This window comes from Hetaerina americana, unplaced genomic scaffold (genome assembly GCF_022747635.1).
Source record: "Hetaerina americana unplaced genomic scaffold, ioHetAmer1.1.p SCAF_5, whole genome shotgun sequence".
NCBI classification, from domain to species: Eukaryota; Metazoa; Arthropoda; class Insecta; order Odonata; family Calopterygidae; genus Hetaerina; species Hetaerina americana.
In genome coordinates, this window is record NW_027287095.1 from 19,787,266 (window position 1) to 19,813,583 (window position 26,318).

The window sequence follows — 26,318 nt, forward strand, 5'->3', positions numbered from 1 at the left end:
TAGCACCAGGTTTCTTAAGTATGACCTAGTGCTTTCCCAGCGTATTGCTGTCAAAAAGGCCACTTGGGTTTTTCCTGGGTGGAAGACCCGAGTAGTCTTTACCAGGTTTCTACCTGTACTAATCTACATCCAGTTGCCTGATTATAGCAATATTTTTTTTAGATTGCTCTCTAAATTAGCCATAAGTACATTTTTTAGAGCTGGGTGTTTGGATTTTTTTATGGACTGTTGTTTTTGTTTCACGGAACATATATTTCAAAAATTTTCAGATTTGACTCTTAAAGAAATTTAATCCTGAATGTTGGTGTGGAGGTCTTTTAGAGTCAATTCACTCACTTCATTTACCTCATTCTCACTACTCCACCCTAGTTTATTTCAATGAAATTTGGTAGATGGTTAGTAACAGCCTTTGTTGACCTGGAAACCAATTTATTATTTACTCTAAAAATCTCGTACCCATGAAAAAAAACATTTTTTGAGCCATCAGCAACAGATCACCATTTCAGAACTTTCTTAACTCAATGCAAGGGTGAAGGATTGCACATAACTTACAAAGATTCCAGGATATGACACCACATTTTTTAAAGTAACACATTTGAAAACGGCTGCATCTTGAACAAATATTTTATTTAAATGACCTCGATGGCAAGGACTTTTTTTTTACTTAAATATTGTCTTTAGGTACCTAGGTAAGAGATAACAAAACTGTTTCACTGATCATAATTACATAGTGCATATACCTCAATCTTATTTTAATAGATAAAAATGACTGGCCTCCAGTATCACATATCAAAATTCATATTTTAAAGATTTTCCATTAAAAACAAAAAGCTGTTATCACTCCAATCTGCGAAGGGGTCCATTAAAGAGATGTATATCATCCAAGGGGGGGAGGGCTACAAATTATGCTAATGTCTATGTTACTGGGGATGTAGGGTTGAATTATGTCCATAAGCTACTACATCACGCATGAACAGCGGCATGGTTTTCATGAAACTTGCATTATTTTATATTTACTGAAAATTTAAGCTGTTTTTTCATTATGGACACTACTACTCAGTAGAAGAATCCCATTCGAAAATTTGCAAGCAATTGATATTTTTATGACCTTGCATAAATCTAAAAAAAATTGTAGATGTGAATTTCGAAAGATCTTTTTCCTAAACAAAACATATTTCAAAATTGAAAAGAATCCACAATAAGTGATATTTAAAATGAAAGAGAAGACTGGGGCATTGGGAATGGACTAAGAGCCTAGCTTGGAGCACCAAAGAAGAGTGCAGTCAGTAAATCAACGCAGCAGAGGTTATGGAAGAGATGCAACCGCAACACACTTAAATATTAACTCTATAATATGGGAAAATTCAGGTTACACAGCTAGTGGTATCATGAAAGAGCAAAGTAATAGTTGCAAAATAATATCTTTCATCAATAAGAACCCCCTTAATAGGACAATCCAAGAAATAATTTATGGAACTATTTGTACAACAAAAATACACATTGCATGATTCTCTTACACAGATATATCACATGGCAGTAAGTATGTCACATATTTCAACCCTAACACAAAAAATACCTGTCACACAAATATTGTCAGACCTTCAAAAGGCTTTTAATTTAATGACTAGATTAGCAATAGCATTTCCAATGAACTTGACATGATGTATAATTGCACTGAATACACACAGCCCTTTCAGGTGTGTTTCAGTGCTGGACCACTGAAACTCTGTCAAATGTATTCTCACTGTCAAAAATGCTTTCCATCACAAATGATGAACTGTCTTCATTTTACGTCAACATTCAATACCTGCTGTCCTTGCATTACATGTGAAGCTCTTCAATGTGGTTCTTCTTTAAAAATTAGTTTCATTTAATCACCAATAAGAAAGCATTGGTCACACAAATCTCTGCAATACCTAAATAAGGGATAAAAAATAAATTCTATTATACTCATTTCAGAATTAACTGTGCTAATTGATTTGCTAAATACTGAATAATAATAGACATGCCAACACAGATTTAGGTGCAAATACCAACAGAAATTCAATTCATATCATAACAAATAAGCACATGTCCGGTGAGAAAGAAGAGATTTTGAATCAAAAACTTTTAGGTTTTCAATCTTGGAAGCAATACTTATGAATCAGCAGTGCTCTAACAGAAAAAGGCTTTGAAGATATGTTCCCCATTTCCTACACCCACCACTCTTTATCACAGGTGAAAGGAAATAAGGTCCTTTCTGAGCAGAAAAATTCAGGAAACAAAGATAATGTGGAAAGCTAACTAAAAAGCCATCAATCAATGTCAAAATAATCCCTTCAATATATGTCCTGTTATGCTAAGCAGCCCTAGTTTACTGTGAGTAGCATGTAACAACTGCCATTTTATCCATTCCAGGACCTCATTAAGGATAATTTCATCAAACAAAAGTGCAAACACCTTTTTCACTTTCAGCTACTTATTAAAACTATAAGTAGACTAGCTTCAAAAGCATTCAACATATGTCTTTTCACGATACGTGATTTTTTTCTATCTGCATATTGTGGAGACTAAACTATATAAAGAGATGGTATAACAAGATAGAAAAGGAAAGATATTATGAATATTTTAAGCTAAGACCTAAGATAATGTTTTATCACATAGATTGACCTACTCAATCATTTACATACTATATTACTTACTTTAAAGTCACCAGAAGCACCAGTATGTTGGAGAAGCATCTGTAGCCTGTACATGAATGCCAGATGGGGCTGAGAGGCCATTTTCTTTTGGAAAAATTCAAGTTTTGGAACAGATGGGTGTGAAAGTAGGTTTTGCATGACACGGCGAATGCACAACAAATCAAACACAATATGCAATACACCCAAGGAATGGCCATATTCAGAAAATGGCATGAATCTCATTCCCTCCACCACACCACTGGAACTCACAGTTTCAGTATTTTTCTCATCAGGAAACTCCAGCTCTATGATTTCTCTTGGCAATTGTCCTATGGCCTCCATTGATGGCCACTGCTGTTCAAGCAAAGAGAAATATTATTATTCATTGACAGTAGTGAGACCTCTTGTTGACTTAGCCTTTCAATTTTACCATTCCAAACCAGAGAAAGCTTATTACCTCGGTTACCAAACAAGGCCTAGAGATGTCCATATTACTGGCATCCACACCATCAGACTCTGATTGCATCTGATCTGATGCCCTGACATCCAAATACCTGGTGTGACACTGAAGGAAATGAACTCTGGGTGCACCTATTGTGGACAGGAGGGAATAAAACTCCATAAAGTCCATCCCGTGAGTGGCATGGAGAAGTAATTGGCACTGCTCCTCCCAGCATTCCATTCCATCCTCGAGGCAATCTTTTAGCTCTGCCTCCACTGCAGTCAGTGCAGTACTTAGTGAAGGCCATACCCAAGATTCAAGATTGCAACCATTTGCCCAGTTGTGATTGATGGAAATCGTGTCCTTCTGGAGAAAAACAATTAAGCGGATGAATTTTCCCCAAGAATTATTACCCAACGAACAAAATCAATATAGATGAGACATCAAATTACAGTAATCCCCTTTCATTTCAATGTTGAAGTGCTTTTATTTCCCAACTGACATCAACTTGACAATTATCAATAAAAAGTGATGAACAACTGACACAAGACATAATTAGGGTTGAATTCCATGCACAGAGTAGAGAGTGAACTCAAGCTCTTCATTTTTCAGACATCACCTCCAGCATTCACACAATCACATTGATGGGTGTCAGAATGAAAATCCTTTAACTGTCTCAAAACAGTGAACCAAGTTTTTCACTGTAAAATCCACCATAAAATTTCAAAGGTAATGATAGTACCTCTTACTACCTTCATAGCCTCTATATGTGATATAAATTGTTATGCTTGTCCAAGTCCAAATTTAATGTATTAAATAATAAGTAGTAGTAGTTATTACGGGGAGTTGACTGACAGCAGATCTTTTTCAGTGGTAACCCAATCCCTACTTGAGGTGCTTTTTGGAGAGCCACCCTTCCTCCATTCCCAGCCATCCCTAATGGCACAAATGACCTTATCCGTCGGTCGCCTCTCCTAAAACTACTACTCAATTCTTTTCAATCAAAAAAGTGGCATTTATCCACTCAATTGCCACTCAATTTTTTTCAACATGGAAAGCATTGTCGTATTTTACACTAATTTATATGGGAAAAATTGTTTTGTGTATCAAGTGCTTCACTTCATGAAAAAGATTCTGGAACAACTTATGCTCCTTGTGCAAGGTTCCACTGCACATATAAAATAGATGTATATAGAAACTGGAAGACATGCCCTGCACATACTAATCCCCGAGGAGGAAAAGAACTACTCTCGGACACATGGAGCAGCAAAGATAAATTTTACAAAACTAGGTGCAAGCAAGTCAGATTTGAAGGTCTCTCAAATGTTATATTGTATGGATACCAAGGCTGTGCCATGGCCTTTATGAGCAGTCATATACATATCTGGTTAATCACTATATGGTTAAGTTATAACATGGAGGAGGCACTAATGTCACAGAGCATAAAGAAAACATACTAACCAAATTCCACACCTCATGCTTCCATCCTGAAGGTACAAATATGATTTCTCCGGCCTCCTGAATCACTTCTATGGATTGTTCTTTCTCTGCTCTCATAGAATCCAACCTGCCCATCAAACACTGCTCACATGATACTTCAGCATTTTTATATTGTGCGGGAGGGTAAAACACCCAGCGTTTTTTCCCAACTATGTTAGCAGACCAGCTATACGATGAGAACACATCTTCATGTTTTGGAGTCCTAATATTAAATGAAGAAAGATAAGAGCTCCCAGCCCAACCAAAACACTAGCTACAGGATACTCAAAGATCACCAAGCACCTTACCATGAACCTTGCGGACCCATGTAAACAAAGCGATAGTCATCACAAACATCACCTCGCTGGGTCCAAAATTCATTTAACCAATCAGAGGTAAAGTATGAAGGCACTTGGTAGTAATTTGAGCCTTGGTAGTTTCGCTTCATATGCCAATCCTAGATTTTGAGGAAAAGAAAAATCATTCTTCAAAATATAAATATCCTTGATTGATAAAAATTCAATAGAGCGATAAAATATTGTGAAATAATTTTATGCATAAAGATCTACAGTTTGAGCTGACGGTAAATGATGAAAGCTAGAAATTCACCTCACACATACCTAATGTCATGAGCATTACCAAAAATTTAAACCAATTGTAAAAAATATAAGCCTGCCAAAGCTCCTTCCATAAGAGAAAACCATAAAAATCACTACGTATCTTCAACTCAACTCCAAGTTTGATAGTTTGATTTCTGCACACCTAGCTCTGGCTGGCTGGCATTCAAGATCAGGGAGGGCCTGTTCTTTCCCGTTGTTCTGTGAATAATTTCCAGAAGGTTCCGGCATCCAAAAAACCACATGAGGTTTGGGTAACGGTACTAAAGAGTACCACCTAGACTAGAACCTATGATTCTTAAATGAGGAGCCAAATGCTAGGCCCAATAGCCTACCACACTGCCACAACAAACAACAAATTTTAAATGCATAAGAATACCTATCAGCAAAATATTTTACCAGCCAAAAGAAGCATTTTATAATAATTAGACACTTTTTATGATTTATAGTATATTGAGGAAATATTTGATAGTAAAGTATATATATATATATATATATATATATATATATATATATATATATATATATATATATATATATATATATATATATATATATATATATAAAGTAAGTGAAAAATTACAAAATTTTTGACAAAGGAAAGCAGAAGTGATCACTTGCGACTAAAAGAATGGTTTTATCATTATCAAATTGGGGAACTGCTAAGTTACATGGGCATGTACCTTCAAATATAAAACAGGCATATCTGCAGGATAGTTTTTGGAAATAAATTCTTCCCAATAGCGTAAAAAATCACTAATTGACATGTCTGTTTTTTTCTGGGATCCAAAATAGTTTTCATTGCAGTTAGCCACAGGAGCTATCGTTTCACCTAGAAAATAATTTTTATAGCAATATTAAAAGCCTGCATTACTTTTAGAATATATAACAATTTAAATGTTTCATCAAATTATCTAATGCATAATAATGCACATGTATTTAAGGCAGAGAATAAAATCGAGACACAGATGCTAATCAGGAGTAACTAATCATCCCTCCTAAATCCAAACATGGGGGAATGCAATGCAACCTCTCCACTTGTCTTTTCAATGGAGAGGCAAGTGGAGAGGTTGACAGGCAGGAGAGAATGTGAAACCTTAAGTGATGTCCTAATTTTAAAGGGATGCTGCATTTGTTCATCCATCTACTGCAATTAATGCTCCTGCGGGAGAAATGAATACACATCATGAAGCCAGTGTTGATTGTTTCCTTAGACACCCTGAAACTCTTAACCTATATAAAAATTCAGTCTTATTTCTTGGATGGCATAATGCCCTCAGGAATGGAAGAATGATCACCTAACAGAAAAGGAATCTGCACTCTAAAAAAGGGCCCTCATGGCTATGTTAAGGCTCACATCCTATTCCCCTGGAAGACCTTTATTTCAAAGACATGCTATACTTCCACTTCCCTCATTAAATGAGGGGCAGTCAAATGAAAACCCAACACCCACCACAGCAAGCCATCCGTGCACCAACAAGGACATACCAACAACTGCATGCACCTTTGAGTTGTCACTATGCAGTTCTCCTACATAATGAGGGCAGTATCGATATGTAAAGAGCAGAGCTAGAGCTAAAAGCTTCTAGCTTTCAGTGGACTGTGTGTTATGGAGGGTGTTCGGTTTTCATTTGAGTGCCTCTAGTAAATTCTAAACTGTGCCTTATTCATCACACTAACCCTCAATTGGTTCCCACCATTGAATGCATTTCTGCCATACTTGCAATGGTGGCAATATTCTTAAAAATCACCGCTCCTTATCCCTAGGGTGGAAAGGCTCTCACCATAAAACTCCAATGATATGAAATAAAATTCCTTCCAACATAAAATCGATCATCACTCCCGAGCTTCATGAATAATTTAAAACACCAAGATTTAAAGAATTTGTTCGGAAAAGCACACTACATCATTCCTGATATTCTTGAAAAGTTGTAATTGTTGCAAATTTCAAAGATTAATATAATATAGTACGATCTACAAATAAACTGCGGGAGATGCTGTGACAGTAACTTTTGACTGAATCGTCTGCTATTGTGCATTACACTGCCACAATTTCAAAGTATAAAAATCAATGATTCTAACCTGGATCTCTTGATGTTTGGGTGACTAGACTAGTGACTAGTACTGAGAGCACCTTGGTAGCTTAACTGGCTAAAGCACTCGACCAAGCCAGATATCGAGGGATCTGGGTTCGAATCCTGACCAAGGCAAATGATTTTTACACTTTGATTACAATTGTCTCATTGTAATAGTTTGCTCGGTCTATATGCTGTTATTGCATTGTGTGTTCCATTTTGTTTCTTTCCTCTCATTTACATGACTGTGTATGTGTTTACATATATTTCTCCAGTATTCCTTTAAAAATTAAATAAATTTGGACAATTTCTATGTTCCATGCAACAATTTCAGAGTGTAAAAATCATTCGCCTTGACCAGGTTCGAATCCGGATCCCTCAATGTCCAGTCAAGTGCTTTAGCCAGTTGAGCTATCGAGGCATCCTCTTAAACTCTGAAATTTTGGAGGCTTTAAAGGAGCAAGACGTTGTGACGAGATACCGTACATACAATGTCACAGGCATTCGTAGTTGTGCGCGACGCACCACAGTCCACAAGGTTAAAGCCAACTTTTAAACACTTAAGCTGTTACTGTTGCAGCATCTCCCACAGTTTCTTTGGAATTTCTATTGCTACTTTGAAACCAAGTGAAATAAAAACTATAAGTGTAATGAATCATAGTAGATGTAGAACATGAACAGATAGAGAAAGTACTTAAATATGTTAAATAAAGAAAATGATTTGGTGATGATATATAGTACTGTAACATGCTGGTGGACAAAAAGAGAGTCTGAAATGAGGTCAGGGCATGTGAATAAGAAGTAAGATGCAATCCAAGAGAAGGAAAAACAAGACTTTTGTTTCACTAGAAAAAGGTTTAATAATAAATATTGCCCAATACAAAATCCATCCCATGTCTAATTAATAATGAAAAATGACAAGATAAATTGCAATACTGTTTGACATAGCAAAATCAAGGTATGCTGCCACTAACTTCCTTCCCTAGACTTATGCTGTGTTGTGTCTGAGCATTGGTATGTGACTCTATGAAGTTCCATCTGAAATCCTTCAAACTGAAGGAAATTAAATGTTCTTCAACAACACTTGTGATCATTGTGCCAGGAAAAATGCAGCTTTTATTTATTGGCAATAGAGTCCATAATGCGTTGCAACAGGAATGAGAAAAGTTTTTAGATTGGCATCTTTAAGCCCTAACACAAAACCTCTTTCAATATGAGGTCTAATACATTCAATTTTCTCATTTCCTTTATGTGGAAGATTTTCATCATTACATTAAGGAGTTTGGAAAATTTCCATGCTGATGAAATATTAGCTCAGAATTATGATTTTTGGTCTCTTAAGCTTTTTCATTCTTTTACCTGCACCATGAGACTAATCTTTTGGGGACTCTGGTGCAAATCTTGTGCCCTTCCCACCACTAACTATATTCTCATACAAGCATCCCTTGACACAAATTCAAGACTTATTTTTGCATCTTTCATATTATTATGAGGAGTGGAAACATAAAGAGGTGAAGTAGCTATCTAAGAAATGCCCCAAGTATGATGCTTTGGGCAACTAATAATCAGTTTATTGAGCGCCAGTTAGAAAGAAACAGTGAGCCTTTTGGGATTTGGTTACTTCCCACCACTCCTTCATTCCCTCTTTTTGGTGACTGTTCAAGCTGCTCATGAACATATTTTGAAAGATATGCTGGGTGAACATTTAGAAGTAATCAGTAATTAGAATTTAACATTCAGTCAGTGGATTCTAACTCATAGGAGCACCAATTTGGAAGATGTCACTAAACCACACATGAGCTTAATGATGTATTTTCTTAAATCTTTCCCAAAACTAAGACATTATTTTACTGCAAAGTAGCTATCATCATTTCTTAATTAGTCATCTGAACAAGGAACTAAAATAAGATAAGTTCACAGAGTGCTTATGCTTATGTATTTTTGTAAGTTATGTTTTGTGATTTAACTGAGAACTACTTCATCTTGCAAGATGCTGACAAGGGATATGATTTGAATAATATATTCTATTGTTTCAGGCTTCACTTCGTGGAAGTATTTAACATCCTCCCCGCCCCCACTCTGTCCTGAGGGTATATATTCTTGCTCTGTCTGTTTTGCAAATTTGTACCTGATGATGCCGCAAGTCGGTGAAACGCGTTGTACTGTATAATAAAATCTGTGGAAAAGTACGAGTCTTTCTTTTTAGTATGGATTTGAATAATATTTCCTCCATTCCCTACCCTCTCAAGGAGTGATGTCAGCAGTAAGTTGTAGCTCTCCAGTTATGTAGTGACTTTTTCAGCATCTCATTCATGACAATGCTGCCACTCACTGTTTCCTATATGAATGCCTGACTTCACAAATCATTGCACAAAAACATTTCCACCAAAGTTTTACTACACTTCTGATGATTGCAGACCACAGTACAGGAACAGACAATATCTTGAACCTGTGTTTACATAAGGAAGACTGGTGTCAGAGTCAGGTGGCATTGTATCACAACCCCCCAAGGTAAAAGATCATGAGATAGGATTGATGACATTAGGTAGACACTAGCTACAAGAGAAGTCTTCTTCTTTTTATACTGAGCAAATCATGACACCCATGTATGATCATCTGAGTGGAGTGAGGTCAACATCAGTTATTAGCAGATTGTATACAGCACAAAGATGAGGAAATGAACTTGAAAGGCTGGAAGCTATCTGCCTAAACTGTCGAATGCACCATATTGCCCTCCCGCATCCCTAAGAATAAGAATAAAGTGATCACTACAGCATTCCTTCTGAGCATCTTCAAGGCAGTCAGAAATAACAAATTGAGATGAAAAACAAGACTTCATTGAAATCCCTCATTTCATGAGGTGCCAATAGGGTGCCTTTGGGTGTCTGGCATGTCTTCTCAACTAATTCGAAGATGATCTGGAAATCCAAGAGACTCTCCTCCATCCTCATTGCCCAGGTCTATTATTCCCTGCAACACCGGACATTCTTCGCACCAGGGTGACAACATCATCACAGAAGTTCCATTAACAGCAGCAAGAATAAGTTTGCACACTTCCAAGACAGAGGCAGAAAATACCACCAGAAAACTCCCAATCAGTGGAATTTCGAACTTCTCTACGTAAACACCTCATGTTATTTACTTTAATAAGCCTCCAACTAACAGTGACTCGGAATGGTATGAATGCTTAATTTATTTCATACATCTGTTTTGAAATTGAATTTTATACGATGCTATTGAGATCCCATTTTGATATTTTCAGGAGTGGTTTAAAAAGTTCATGCAAACAAAATTAATTTTGTTTAAATTTACAAAAGAACTACTTTTTGAAATTTCTAAAAATGATTTTTTGGAATAACTTGCACATTTAATGTCATACAAGTCTGTCACATTGCATATCATATTACATAACCAATTTCAAGAAGTTTCTAATGATGCCTCGCCCAACACTCTAACTTTACTTGTGCCTGAATTAAACACCATTAAAAATTGTTCAACTCATTTTTGAACAAATCTCAAAAACTATGAAAGAACAATATCTGAAAAAATAGGAATCACATTATCACAGGGTCTGTTCTAAAAAGTAAGTAAAACGATTTCTCCTGGTGAAGCAGATGACTGGAGTGGGACGATTTGTGACAGAAAAAATTGGTGAGGGGTGTTGGGAGAGCAACACAAACCACGTCAGTTGTCTGGGGGTCGTTAGGCTGCAGATCGCTCCTAGAGGGTTGCATTACAAATTCATAGTGCCACTTTCCATGGGATTCAATTCCATACAATGATATGCAATAAAATTTTGCGTTAAACTTGGGAAATTAGGTTCGGAAACCATTACAATGGTTAAACAAGCTTATGGAGATAGTGAAATGTCCCAAATGATGGTTTTCTGCTTACAAAGAATGTTCTGTGAGGGCAACGAGGAAGTTGATGACAAGGAATGCCCTGGACATCCATAAAAAACAGTGTGGTGAAAATGTGGAAAAAGTGAGACACTTTGATCGACTCCACAGCGTCAGAATGTTAGCAGAGTGCAACATTCAGAAAACCACAGAGCATTGCATTATTACAGAAGATTTAGCCATGAGAAAGGTGTGCCAAGATGGTCCCCAAGGTGCTGTCGGAAGACTGCTAGTGTGACAATCTTGCTTTGGACCTCTCACACCACAGTGAAAATGACCCAAATTTTTTTAGAGTAGTTGTAGTAGACATGAGCCTTTGAACCCAAGTAAAACCCTTTTTGAGTACCATTTTGGACTGCTGGATTGTGTCAAAGAGACCGTGACGAGGTGCCTGGACGAGATTCCTGTCAACACCTTCCAGGAAGCGTACCGAACGCATGGCAGAGGCACTGACATCGGTGTGTTGATGAACAAGGGTGCTGTTTTGAAGCGTTTTAGGAATTTGTACATTGATCTGCACTAAAGTTTTCCCCGATTTATTTTACTTAGTATTTGGGAAAGGCCATGCATATATGTATACACCATAAGAATCGTGGTTTTCGTTTGAGCTGGAGATGTTTGGTAGGGTTTAAACACATGAATCTATGGGCGACACTCAATTTGAACTTCTGACCACCAGCCAACATTTTTACTATAAAAAAAACCACAAACACAGTAATCAATTCGAAGGTCGGTTTGGTAGGTGACAGTAGATTTCACCCTTTTATGGTTCCCCAGAAAGATCTGGTACCCGAAAAATCACATAGCTTGGGTGGAGCTGAAGGTGCCCAGAGAGGCTTGCGCGGGAATCGAACCTGGGCCCCTCTACCCCTGGCCTACCGCTACCCACATTGAGTACCTGCAGCTAGAACCAGCTTGACCCAGAGTGATTTTTCGGGTACCAGATCTTCCTGGGAAACCATCGCCGGCACAGGGAAAGGAACTGGCCCCCCAACCCTAATGTGTGAATTCCATACGCTGTCGGGCTTAGTGCTGGGTGAACTCTATCATCACCAACCAAACCGACCTTAGGATTGATAACTGTGTTTATGCTTACTATACTAAATACTTTTTAAATTGATCCAACTGTGAACAATGGAACTCACCGAAGTTTTCTCGAAGATACTCAAAATTGGGCAGTTCATCTTTCACCCACAGTTTTCGAGACAGCCACGATTTCGTGACACTTTCCTCAAATATGCATGGGATATTATTAGCCATATATTTGTGGAAGAATTCGGAGTAAGGAACATCACCCGAAATGCGTGCTATTCCACCAGATGAATTAACATCCCCACACATAATGGGAACCATTGAACCGGTACCCTTTGAAAAGACGAACATCATCAAAGTTCATCAACAATTACCTTCACATATTGATATCGCATGACGATGTATATTATATCTCGGTAGTAAAACCAAATATGTAAGTCTAACAAGTTCCACAGATTTTATTAACCTGATATCTTTAAGAACGAACCACTTGATAGCAATACTGTGGTGATCTACCTACTTTTTCAAATTACCGTCCGATCATCTTACGCGAAATTTCCTTGGCGGTAAATTAACGTAGATTTCATGTAGTGTCTACTCCCGTGTTGAGGTCTTCCACTTTATTTTTTTCGGAAACACGCGCGATGAGGGCGATTTTTTACAATGGAACTACTACAACTTAATAACAACTACCACCGCAATGAATGATCAGGGGATGGGTAGTAATCGCATTTCATTTCTCTTTTTCGTAGCTCAAAATAACAACTGAGGAACAGAATTGAGTTTAAATAAGTTGCTCGGATAAAACAAGAGTAATGTTATTTCTTGTCCACGGTCACGTGCCGTTGTATTTATTATAGCTTGCTCGAAATAATGGCAGATTTTGTTGATGAACTATTCCGTGAATTTACGGAGCAAAATACTCTCTAAAGAGCTTTTAGGAATGAAAGCAACGACGCTGGATCGTCTCTTACCATGTCAATGTTGAATTGTATATGTAATTCTGTACAAGGATTGAGGTCATCAGGATTGAAATTTTTGTCTCACAGTGATGAACCATCCGTCGCTGTCAGCATTTAGAGATATCTCGAGGTTGACGAACATCTATCTTGCAAATAGCTTTTAAAAAGTCGGCATTGGCTCTTGTAATGTCAGTTTGGATAATGATTTACTGAGCAGTTTAATTTGGGTTACATTGACTGATATTGCATAAAATTAAATCTAATCGCTTTCATCAGCCTGAATATTTATAAATTCCAAGAAACTGCGGAAGATGCCCATTTGTAACTTGTGACGGAGTCATCCGCTAATATGCATAACAATGCAACTATTTCAGAGGGTAAAAATCATTCGCCTTGACCCGGATCCCGACCAAGGTGTGTTATTTTCACTCTCTGAAAATTGTTTATTGTTTTGAATATTTTATTTTCAGTGACCAAAAAATATAGCTGTCTTGCAGCTGTTCTAGTTGTGAGTGACACCCCAACCCTCTCAGTCTCTCGACTTAGCTGGAGACCGTAGAAATGTTTCAAAGAGAGACTCAAGAGTTGATAGTTTGAAGGCCACACAATTGGAGTCTGAGTACTGCGGCAGGACTCCATTGGGGGGACAAGTGGATTTAAACGAACACATTTCAGCATTGCATTATTAGCATGCCTAATCCTTCATGCCGCTCGAGTCCTTCCCCTGGAAAATTTGCTGAAATAGGCAATTTCATATTCAAATCATTCCATGTAGTCCGATTACATCCCATAGTTTCAAACTAATAGTTTGTCAAACCTAATGATCATTACTAGTACTCAAGTCATAATAATCATTTGCAAATCAGAGGTTGCAGACTTACTACCCAAATATACCCTTATACTTTTTAAACCCTGCTATCCCTCTTCCCAAGGTTGTTTTGAATTAGTTATTGCTAAGGCCAAAATTAATCACAAGTGCTTTCATTGATTTGTCAAAAGAAATTAATTTAAAATTTGAAACAATCATTATACCTTAAGGGAGATTTCTCGTTCTGTTTGGCAGATCTATCCTTTCAAATTGATCCATTTTTCTCAGCTCAGTTAATTTTAATTTTCTGGTCTGGATTTGAGATCAAGTTCCTTATCATACTGATACCAGCATTGATGGTAAATATTTCTAGCCTCCCACCATATTATTTTGGCAAAGTAGATTTGACCATATGAAACAATAAAAATGGGATAAATATGATGAACAGAAGAGCTGAAAGAAGAAATTGGTTTAATGAGCTCGTGGTTTGTGGCTGAGTTAGGGAGTGGGATATAAGCTCCACTATAATGACTACTCCCTTTGTATTGTAGGAATATATACTCTGTACAATATTTAATGTAGAAATGAGACCTTATGAATTTTCTTATTGCTGCATTGCACCACTTTAAATTAGCTTTGTAATCAAGCACTGTAGTTTTTTTAAAAAGGCACCTTCTCATAAGAGAGGAGTGATTCTGGTTAAAATAATTTTTTTTAATCAATGGGAGTTTAATTTTAGAAAAGAGAATCAGAACTACAATCTGTTATTAATTATCCTTTTGCCCTAAGAATCTTTCAATAATAGGGCATTCTCATGGTCTATTTATTTCATCTGTTTATTTTGAGAATGGTTGGTGAGGTAAATGAAAATACACTAAAACCATGAATTAAAATTTAATTAGCATGAGTTAATAATGGTTCACGGTAGTCCAGAGGTAGAGCGTTGCACTACTGACCAGAGGGCCTGGGTTCAATTCCCCGGCAATCCCCTCTGGGCACCAAGCTATGTAATTTTTTGGGTACCAGATCTTCCTGGGAAACAATAACCGGCACAGGAAAAGGAACTGGCCCTGTGCCCTGATGTATGAATTTCAGATGCCTTCGGGCTTAGTACTCGCTGAACTCTACCATCACCTACCAAACCGACTTTTGGGTTGATTACTGTGTTAATGGTTTTATGAATTAATGTTAAACATCTTGCTAATTAACACCAGTCCCTAATGTAATTGATGTAATAGAAAAATGCCATGGTATTTTTGTACAAACATTTCTGTTTGAACTGTAGAAAATATCCTTTAATACTGAAATTAAGAGGAGAATCTTTATCCTCTCTTTAATGTTGTCATTAACCTCTTTCACAGGTGACCAAGACTGGACAAACACAATGGTACTACTGAAGTAAAAGTGAACCGTAAGGGTCCTTTGTAACCCAAGCTTCTCCCTGCCCACAGCTACCTTGTCTACGTGGAAGAATCACCCAACAATGGCAGAAGGAATATATTGGTGTAGAACCCCTTGGTAAGCCTGATATACCCCTTGTTTTTGAAAGAGGGAATTTGATCTCTATGGATTTTCAATCATCTTTTTATTCTACAAATAGATTTCGCACATGAGCTACCTCAAATAACTAAATAACAATCTTCTATCAATGTTCTTACTAATTTTTGTGAGCAAAAAATTTAAAAAACTAACTAATCAGCAATGGTGTGTTATTAGAATATTTTAGGTTGATTATTTGAAATAAAAAAATGCATGAAGTTTGTTGTTTTACATTAATAAAATTAGTTGATTTTATTTTGGTCTAAAACATTCCATAAGAGGTAACCTTCCCGGTTAAACTTACTATTTTATTCAGCTAATTTTTTAGTATTTTGGAAAATTTCTCAGTACATAGCTACATCTGCATCCATTCTCTGTCATTACTTGCTATTCTCTTCTATAATTTTACTGTCATATGTCTTATATCTTCTATTATGTCATCAATCCATCTCTTCTTATATCTTTCATTACTTCTCTTGATATATATTACTTTCCTCATTGATCCTATTGGTATTCATTCCTCCTTTCACTCTCTCAAAATGGCCCATCTCCAGTCTAATTCGATACACTTGTCTATATGTACATCACTCATTTACTTCAGTTCCCAGTTATAATGTATCTATTATCCAGTTAATGCATTCTATAGTTGGCCTATATATTTATTTTGAAGCTTTCTTTTGAATGTGTTCTGCTGATTTCCACACTTATGTCTGATCTGCAGGCGACCACTGGTCACAGGAATATTTTGTACATGCTTCAGTTTATTTTTTCAATTATTCCTGCTCTAGAGCTGCTTTAGGTTTGCTAAATATTCCCTATTTCCTTATTCTACATATACCTTACCTCGATACATCTGGTAGTATTATCATGAATCTATATCAGACATACCTCTAGCATGGAAAAATACCTTTACACAGCAATGCGATACTCTACAGAATCACAATATATTGATCCTATGCCGAACAATACTGCACCTTTCACATGGTTCCCCCTTCTCTTCATCAATGGGTGGCATCATGCCTGCTCTGCAGTTGCACATTGTTGGTCCCAACACATGGTTTGCTTCACTTTCATGCATGTGTGCTCTTTGAATTTATTACTGTTTCACTTTAATTTTTTTTATTATTCCATTTTATTTACTTTTAAATTTTTATTTGATTATTTTTTATTTTATTCATTTTTTTATTTTTATCTCAATTTTTGTTTCATTTTAAGTGTATTTTTTAAAGTTTAATTTATTCCTTTTGTTTTCTGATCAAGAAAATTACAAGACCTATTATATGTTATGTGCCTAGTAAATATCTTTTTAATTTCGTGTATCAGGAGATTAAAGCTGGATGAACATTAAAATTTATTGACAGTGGTGAAAATTTAAATTGGAATGAAAAAAGAGTTCCGTTTCTTTGTCATACAAAAGTTTTATTCACTCTAATAATGCTTAATGCAGCATTTCCTCAACTTGATAATTTAGATAATACTTATATGTTTCGAACCACTTTTCAAATCTCCTTCCCACCTCAATTTTAGCTTTTCTACAGTGCATGTCAATTTCCTTTTCCCTACTCTTTTGTTTCCACTCATTGCAATACGATCACTTGATTTAATGGCAAAATCCTAAAAACCACTATTTCAAAGATGACTACTCCAACATTTCCTTGGTAATCAGCATCAATGACACCGGCTCTCGTGTCAATTCCATGCATTAAAGCTAATCCTAACCTCTCGGCCTCTCTATCATAGCATCCTCTGGGAAGTTCGATCTGTAGATCTGTTTATAGCAAGACTCTCTCTCTTCATGATATGGAGTAATCATTTGCATTTCTCAGATCAAGTGCTGCAGCATCCTTCGATCCTTAATTTAACTGATGTGCATTCTTGTTTAACTTTGTGTGTAAAATCACAGATTTCACTGGAATTAACCTAAACTTTTTTTCTTAGAGGAAGTCATTGTAGTAGAACCGAAAGGAAAATACTGAGAGACTTGAAGGATTTCTGCGCTGCATCCGGCATTATATAACCTCATATCCATCCAACTGATTCATAATTCTTAGTCGAGCATTCTAAAATATTCATGTCCCACATGGCATATATGATGCAAGGTCCAGTCACTCATGATCATCCTCTTCCTCTATCTGCCTCTTGTGGTTACCTCTACAATGAAAAACTTATCTGCGAAGGTTCTAGCATATTCTTGCATGGCATGTATAATGATGCAGGGCCCTTCTCGTAGTCATTTTCTTACCTCTCCCCACCAACCCACTCTGACTGAGAGGGGAAGTAGGGATATATTCTCGACAACATGTACTCTAGCTTACATTCGTCTTCTCTTCTACAAAGATAGAACCGTAAGTATTATTGCTCCTTGTGATGTTGATTGTGAATAGCTAAAATTATATTCTAATTGAAATAATTTTATTATTCAGATGGAAAAATTAATTTTTAAGTTGAAAGAGTTAAACAAATCCATGCCTCCTCCTTTTCTCAAAAAGAAGGATTGATTATTATTAAGTATGGACCATCCTTGAATGCATACATATCTGGTGCAGGAATCAGCAGAAATATTTTTTTGCCTGAGTGGTATCAATCAATATTTATGGAATCTGACATCAGAATGTACAATGAAAGTTAGCAACATTTAATTTGATCTGCGATGGGACCAGGTGAACTGTTGAAAACTAAGGTGCACACTATATATTTTGTTTGACTACTTTTTACTTTTTTTGTTACTGCTACTGACTATTTGTTAAATATATTATTCGTGTTTAATGATCTTGTTGCATAATTTCAGGATCCCAATGTGTAATAAAAACATTATGCAAAGAAAATGTAAAAAATAAAATAAAATAAATATTATCTGAATAATTGCGTTTTTGTGAAAGAAGAGTAAAAATCAGTTCCTGTGGAATGCTGTTTTCGTGATAAATTCAGGTTAGTGTTACAATTTAATTAATTTTTGAAAAAAGTGAGTGGGGTTTCTGGTAGGAGTGGGAGGAGGGAGTTAGCCTGTAAAATGCATGATCTTCAAGAGCATTTGCTACATTTTCTTTTGGTAAATGTGTGGTAAAACGGAGGAAGTACTATGTGATGTGTGTTGTACCTATTATCAACATAGAGAATCGCATGAAGTTTGTTAAATTCATCGATGTTGTCTTTTATCACAAATCGGTAAAAAGCGCTGTACGACCTATACTTGAAATTCAATCAGCAGTACGAAAACAATTGAAAACATACTATTGGGCAAATGGATTCGAAGAATTGAGTGTTATAGTTACTTTTTTAGGTAATATCAAACCTTTGGTTTTTAATGAAATTGCATAGCAGTCACAAAATTCACCATTAGAAATCAATGAGTTAATGAAGTGTAAATTTGTGAAAGGTGAAAAATCAAACGATTGATGCTTTAAGACAGTTGACAAAAAGATATTTCAATATGATGATGTTAATGAAATTCTAGGCATTTGTTACGTTACATTGTTAGAAGAAAAATCAGAACATCAGGTTTAAGGTTCATGATGGGTTTTATCCAAAATTTTAGGAATAGAACAAAGAATTAATGGGTATCAACCTTTAGGGGGATCCACATTAATTAACCTTCCTGAAAGGATTAAACTTACGTGTTCTGTAGTAAATATAAAGAATACTAACTTTTGTTTTAAATGTGCAATTTGGTCTAAATGTATTAAAAAGCATCCAAAAAAAGTGGTAAAATATATAAAAAAATATTTTAGAGTTTGATACAATTGGGGGCGTTTCAGTTATCCCGTAAATGTGTCAGGTGTTCACAAATTTGCAAAGAAAAATAATACATTAATTAATATTTTCGGTCTAAATGGAAAACATGTGTATTCTCAAAAAGTAGTTGATCAGGAGTAATCCGATCATGGAAATTTGTTGCATATCGTTAGAGAAAAAAATACTTCACATTTTTGTTGGATTAAAAACTTTAATAGGCTTATTCGTTCTCGTTACAATGCAACAATTCCAGAGTTTACAAATCATTCGTCTTGACCGGGATCACGTGGAATGATTTTTACCCTTTGCAATTGTTGCACTGTAATGGGCACTTAGCGGATGACTCAGTTATAAGCTTCTGTCGCGGCATCTCCCGCAGTTTCTTGGAATTATTCATTCTCTGATTGCAAAATATTGTAGCGCTATATATGCATTTGCAAGCGATGTTTTTTTTTCCATTTCCCAACTGAAGAGAGATTTAATGTACATCGCTTAGATTGCCTATTGAGCTACCCTACTAAAATAATCTAGCCAACGAATGAAAATATATTGTTAAAATTCAAATTTCCAAGTGTCCCCGCAATAGTTTTAGCTGATTTCGAGACAATTCTCCCTAAAATGCAAAATTGTTTACCAAATGAAGAACATTCATACATGTGTCTTATACAAGAGCATGAACTGATGTCGTTTTGTTCTTTATAGATACATATGTATTAACAGTTTAGTGTTTGAGGCTATGTTGTACAGATGTAAAGATGCAGCAAAGGTATTCATGCAAAATGTTAAGAAAGTTAGCGGGTATGTGAACGAAATGTACACGAAAATAACGGGGATCGGGATGGTGCGGTGGCTGACGTACTGGCTTCCCACCGAGAGAGCCCGGGTTCGAGACGTCCGATATTTTTCAGTGATATCCCGAACCCTACTGGGGGTGCTTTTGTGGAGAGCACTTTGAGTGAGTACGAAGGCCGTCGGATGGGACGTTAAACTGTGGACCCCTTGGCGTCTTTCGATTAAAGTAGGCTAATGCCGACGCCGGGTTTCATTCCATTATTCCTGTCCCATCCATCCCTAATGACCTTGAGCTCTCGGGCGCCTCCCCTCAAACTACTACTACTACGAAAATAACACCAATGACCGATTTAACCCCTTCAGAAGAAGAGGCTTTCAAAACAGCAACAAATGTGCTGTCTGCAGATAAGGATTAGGAATGGGTTGTGTGAATGAGCATTGTCATTTAACGGGGAAATTTACATATGTATTACATTCTAGGTGTAATTTCAATTTGAAATGCCAAATTTTCTTCCATCATTCCTCCACAGTCTCAATAGATACGATTCTCATTTCATTGTACCAAAATTAGATTATGACGAAAATGATAGCCATTGCCTGCCTAACACTAAGGAGAAATATATTTCTTTCAGTTAATAATATAGGGTAAAATTTATTTTTCGGAAAGCAAATATTTAACATTGCTAATGATAGGAAAAGCATTAGGAAAAAAGCCAAAAGCCAATCTTAGTTGAAGAAATGTTAGGAGTGGTGGAGCGGAAATACCTCCCAAATTCCCAAAAATGACAATACTATGATAAGATAATATTAAGTTCGTATTAAGAAAACCCGAGACAAAAGAAACCGTTCTTTTACTGGCAATCAAGGCAGACGGTTATTCGGAACACACTTTTGATTTCGCTGTTGAAAAACAACAGGATTGAACTAGCAAAGGAAAGAAACTTTTGGATGATTACGGAAAAATTGAAAAACAATGGAAAAAAAGTCGAGAAAAAGAAATGAGAAGAATGGAAGAACTATTAAGCGATCTAGAACAGCAGTTTCAAACAGAAGAAAAAATAAAATCAGACGATGTAGAGATGAAAGAGGATAAAAAAGGAATACACGGAGGCGATGTGGAGATGAAAGAAGCGCTGCTGCCAATAAGCCAAAAACAAGAAAGAAAGACATTTTCATGCTCTTTCCCGAAAGAAGAAATCCACACGTGAACGTAGATATGTATAGAACATCCCCTCCCTTGCCGAAAAAGAGTGCTAAAGGTGCCGTACTCTCCCTTGACTCCAAGGAAAAAGATGATGATTCGGACATCGTCACTGGTACCATGCGGAAGAAGCCGAAATCGAGCAAAAAAATGAATCTATGCTCTCATTTGGCTCCGAGAAAAAAAGAGGAAGAAGAAGATATTCAATGGATGGAACATCCCCGAGTAAAATTTATTTCAGCCCTAGTCATCCGGCTAGCTTATCAACTAGAAATTAATTGTGTCAAGCTTAAGGAAGAAAGTTAAAAAAACTTTCAGAAGTTGTTAGATTCACAGGGTGCATACATACACTCTGCACAAACCAATCCGAAGAATATTTATTCGAAATCATTATGATATGTCCTGTACATCGATGAAACATGGCTATGTGACCTTAATGATGTGAGGAATTTGAGGAAATACAATATGAATATCAATACCTCCTAATAGTCATAGACCTTTCCTCAAAATATGGGTGTTCTATATCATTAAAAAATAAGAAAGCTGAAGATTTAATAGACGCTTTTGGTTTATTATTAACAAACGGAAACCGGAAAAAATTCAAAGAGATAAAGGGGTTGAATTTGTCAATAAAAAATTAAAACATTTTCTCACAGATTGATGGATAAAGTTTTACACCTCTAACAATCCGGATATTAAGGCTGCCATCGTGGAAAGATTCAAAAGGACATTGAAAAGTAAGATGCACTATTATTTCACTAAATATGATACATTCCAGTACGTGAGTTCACTACCTCAACTTCTCAAAGGTAACAACGACCGCGTGCACAGCAGCACTGGCATATCGTATTTCTTTCACAAGTCAACATCTACAATGCATTTGCGGTGTCTAAACGTCAATTGGAGAGAATTGGTTACCATTCGCAAAGGGATGCACTCCCAATTTTTCTACTGAAGTACATGCATTCAAAGTAAAACCTATTTATCAAGGCATAAACGTACCTACGTATAAGTTAAAAGAGTTGCATGGTGAGGAAATTAAGGTGTGATTCTATGTAGAATTGATTCGAAGTTGATTGACGGAAAACCCAGAATTTAAAACTGATATAATTCTTAATCATATTGGAAAAGGTTACACTGAATTGTTTCGTTAAATGGTGAGGATATGATGATAACTTCAGCTGTTGGATATTAGCTTCTACAGTGAGAAGATTAATTAATAAACAATGATGAATGATCTACACATTACACCTCTTGGTGATAGTTCTACCAAATATTATCCGGATAACACAATAGCCCATTTTCGAATAAAATTACCACGAGGAATATCCCTTGACGGCAATAATGAGTAGGTTGTTGGTTTGGTAATATATCTTTACCACCTGCGAAAGCATCAATCAACGAAGGGGTGTCTGTTCGAACGTTCGACGATCACTTAATTAATTTTAGTAAAGCTAAGTATACATTGAATACATTGATGAACGAAATTCGCGATTCCATTCCTGTTGATAAGCGATCAGAATGTGATGTATAATTCGCAAATATCAGCAAAAGTTATATTTCTGAGGAAAATAGTAATAGTATTAATGACATTAAAGCATGAAATACCAACTAGGATAAAAAAGTGCATTGATGAGAAATATATTGGAATCATTTTTGTATATAATGATCTGGTAAAACCGTAGTTTATAGGAGATACATAAAGTAGGTGTTTGAGAGTCATCAACACGGGAGGAGTTAGACACAAAATATTTTAACAACCGTATTATTTACCCATCGAGGACAAAGAATACGATAATATTGAGATACTTCCTACGGATAAAATGGGTCAACTATTTCCATTCTTTTATAGCATCGAACCTGTAACTTGATATTACACTTTAAAAGAAATTAAAATCATAAGATAATTGTTAGCATTCGTCAAGATGTCCAACGAAGTGGATCGGTATGTTAAAAATTATATTTCACGCCAGAGAGGAGGAGGCATTGGTTATATATACCGTGCCAGTAAATAGAGACCGAAAGGAAGTTTTTTTAGTGGACTTTAGCGATGCGTAAGACCATTTTTCAGGAGTGGTTTGAAATCTGTTGACAGGGAAGCCGTGAAAGTGGGATTCGGTGCACTTTTGATTCCGATATTTGTTCGAAACTTGAAAAAAATTATAAACCCGCCTACGTGAGGTGGGAGATAATTTAAAAAGGAGAACCGAAGACAAATTGGAAAGAATGGTCGGGGCCGGTTTGGGTGCTGCAGAGAAACCTCGCAAGGAATCAAAGAGTTTGGCTGCTACTCAGAGAAATATCAAGCAACACATTTTGAAGAGAAAGCTGTCTGTTGAAAATAAACCAAAAAGACGAAAAAAGAATAATGTAAAAGTAACCAAATTCATGCCATAATAAAAAGACAAGTTGGTGAATCGAAAAAGAAGCAAATTGAAGCTGGCATAAAAGACATATTTTCATATTATTAAGAGGCCATATAGAAATTACATTAGTCTTTCGGACGTTTTGGCATTGATTACATCAAAAATGGAGCAACTAATTCCTTCGTATTTAGGCCGTTTCAGTCATAGTCCCATTCAGGCTAGTATTCTCGGTAATCGCACCGTAGTGTATAAATCAATAACTGCCCTCGATACTTTTTTAAATTTTAATTTATTACATTTCTTTTCTGATCAAGAAGTCTACCTATATAATGTTTTTTGCATACAAAACTGTTTTAAATTCGTGTATCTGGAGATTAAATCCGCATTAGCGGTAACATTTTTCAACAGCGGCGAAAAGTTAAATTGGAGCGTGTAAAGAGTCCAGTTTTTATATGATACAAAAGTATTACATGCCAAGATTTTATCGCAAGAAATGTCGAGTATACTGCCTGATAAACGCGAGGAACTGAAATCGTTCACGATCCCTGCAAATAGCTGGATGTTCAATAATGATGATAATTTAATACAAGGTCGGATTCCAAATTTAATTCTCACCGTAATGATAGATGAACATGCATACCTCGGAAAAAGCAACAAAAATCCATTTAGTTTCCATCATTATAACTTGTATTACTGCTCTATTTTTGTAGATAATCAAGAATATTATTGTGGAGCAATAGTCGCGGATTTTGACACAAATTTTTTTAACTCGTGCATACCGTCAACTGTTCTCTGCCTTGGGATTGAATCATGATGACGGAGGAAACCAAATAACTTTAAAAAAATTCAAACATGGGCACTTCGTCTTAGCTTGGATTGTTACTCGTGATGCTTCGGTTAGTGAGAATCATATTTTCCCTAGCCGCGTGGGAAATTTGCGTTTACATGGTTAATTCAAAAACCCTCTGACTTATGCAATCACTGTTATGGCCTACGCTGAACATGATTCTGAGATTGTAATTAATAAAAACAGAGAAATTTCTTTAAATGGGTAAAATATATTAATACGCATACATGAACACTTATGAAATTGAAACAATTCTCAGTTATAATCTCATACTCGCGTACTTTATTTCGAGGTGTCTTAGCTTCTGATACATTACCAAATACATATGTTGAATCTAGTATCTATGAGATTAATTTTTATCCTTCCTACTGTCCTGGAATTTACGGGCTTGCGGTATACGTCATCGATCTTATACATGCGGGATACTTCGATTCTTGCGCCATTCCTCCTTTCATTGCAAATATGCTGTTTTCTCAATTAATTTTCCTTAGAAAAAACAAATTCTATACGATTACAAAAATTCAAATCTGATTTATGAAAGTACTGCTGCCAGTATGTATTTTTCAAATCCACCAATCATACACTAGCTCAACTCACTCGGATATTTTCTTGCCCAACGATAAATTATTGCCGTGGTGTTTTCCCGCTATTTCGGGCGTAAGCAATTGAAGCGTCGCTGCCATCCTAAATCTCAAGCTCGCTGCGAATTGACATAAACTAAGACCTGGAGAAATAGACTAAAGAAATCGTGAAATTCATTAGACACTTTGCTGTCATCCGATGGAGTGCTCTCTCCGTCGGAGATGGAGTGGTGCAGTAGTCCTCAGTGCCATTCCCGAAACAACAAAAGGAAAAACGCACCTCCAAGCCGAATCCAAGTAAGGGGGGTATATTGAAACAAAACTACACCCAGCAATCAGTCGGTGCCCAGACGTCCTTCGGAAAAGGAGTGTTGCAGTCACCAGCCGACTCAATCCAAAATCTTATACATATATCCTTCTCCTTCGGAATATTTTTCCATCTATACTGCCTTGACACTTCCCAGAGTAAACTCCTTCGCATTGGGTGGAAGTTGCGGAATTTAACAGGAGGGTTGGCCTACGTGAGAATAACACAGGGATTGAATGAAATCGATCTCTTAACCAGCGACCTCCAGCTATTGGCGCACAACAAAAAACTCATCAGTGAATATTTGAAAAGTGGTGTAGCCTCCCCAGATGCACTAAACGGTGTCGCGTATTCGCATTTCTCCGACTCATTCAAACAATATTGCTTTATAAATCACGCAGTCTTCTCCAACCGGGACATAGCAATAATCACTGTAAACGAAGTGGAATGGCAAGCGTTTGCAAATAGGGTAGAGAATGTTCGAATTGCTGTTCAAGAAGCCGTTCAAAGCTGCGATCTGCTGGACGAATACTTTCTACCTTTCGATCACGAAGCCCAGAGACTGGGTGTGGAAGAAACGAGGATCGTATTTGGGGTGGAGCAAAGTGTCAATGCAATCATTGATTTCCAAGTGTGTAAACAAAGCAAAAACTCGTTTGTAATTTATGAATTAGCAATGGAAGATTAGGAAACCGGACGGCGAAGGTCATGGATTTTCCAAATTCTTCCAATCGACCTAGAAGGTATTACAAACAAACGACTAATTGAAAACTATCATGGAATCGATAATAATAGGGGATACGCCATATGATCAATTAGAGATTATTTTAAAAAATGGAACGTGTCCATACGAATTCCTCTTCACGAAAGGTGTAGAGAAATGTAAATTGCTTTCTAAACTCATTGTCCGCCCCGTGATTGAGCAAGATAAATTTTTTAGTGAACATAAACTGCTTTCCTTATAAGTACTTCAAAAAAA

General features: G+C 36.4%; 1 protein-coding gene across 2 annotated transcripts; it reads right to left on the bottom strand.

Annotated features, from left to right (window-relative positions):
* Window positions 1–1,334: 1,334 nt before the first annotated feature.
* Window positions 1,335–12,920, bottom strand: JMJD4 (jumonji domain containing 4). Of its 2 annotated transcripts, none has more exons than XM_071592046.1 (8): window positions 12,725–12,920; window positions 12,318–12,537; window positions 5,882–6,030; window positions 4,890–5,038; window positions 4,564–4,804; window positions 3,118–3,468; window positions 2,682–3,014; window positions 1,335–1,916 (listed from the first exon to the last, which is right to left on the bottom strand). In XM_071592046.1, the coding sequence occupies exons 2-8, from the start codon at window positions 12,523–12,525 to the stop codon at window positions 1,896–1,898; spliced, it is 1,452 nt and encodes a 483-aa protein (XP_071448147.1). In that variant the 5' UTR covers window positions 12,526–12,537; window positions 12,725–12,920; the 3' UTR covers window positions 1,335–1,895. The 2 variants fall into 2 exon arrangements, with proteins under 2 accessions (XP_071448147.1, XP_071448148.1); XM_071592047.1 differs by having other exon boundaries at window positions 12,671–12,920.
* Window positions 12,921–26,318: the final 13,398 nt, after the last annotated feature.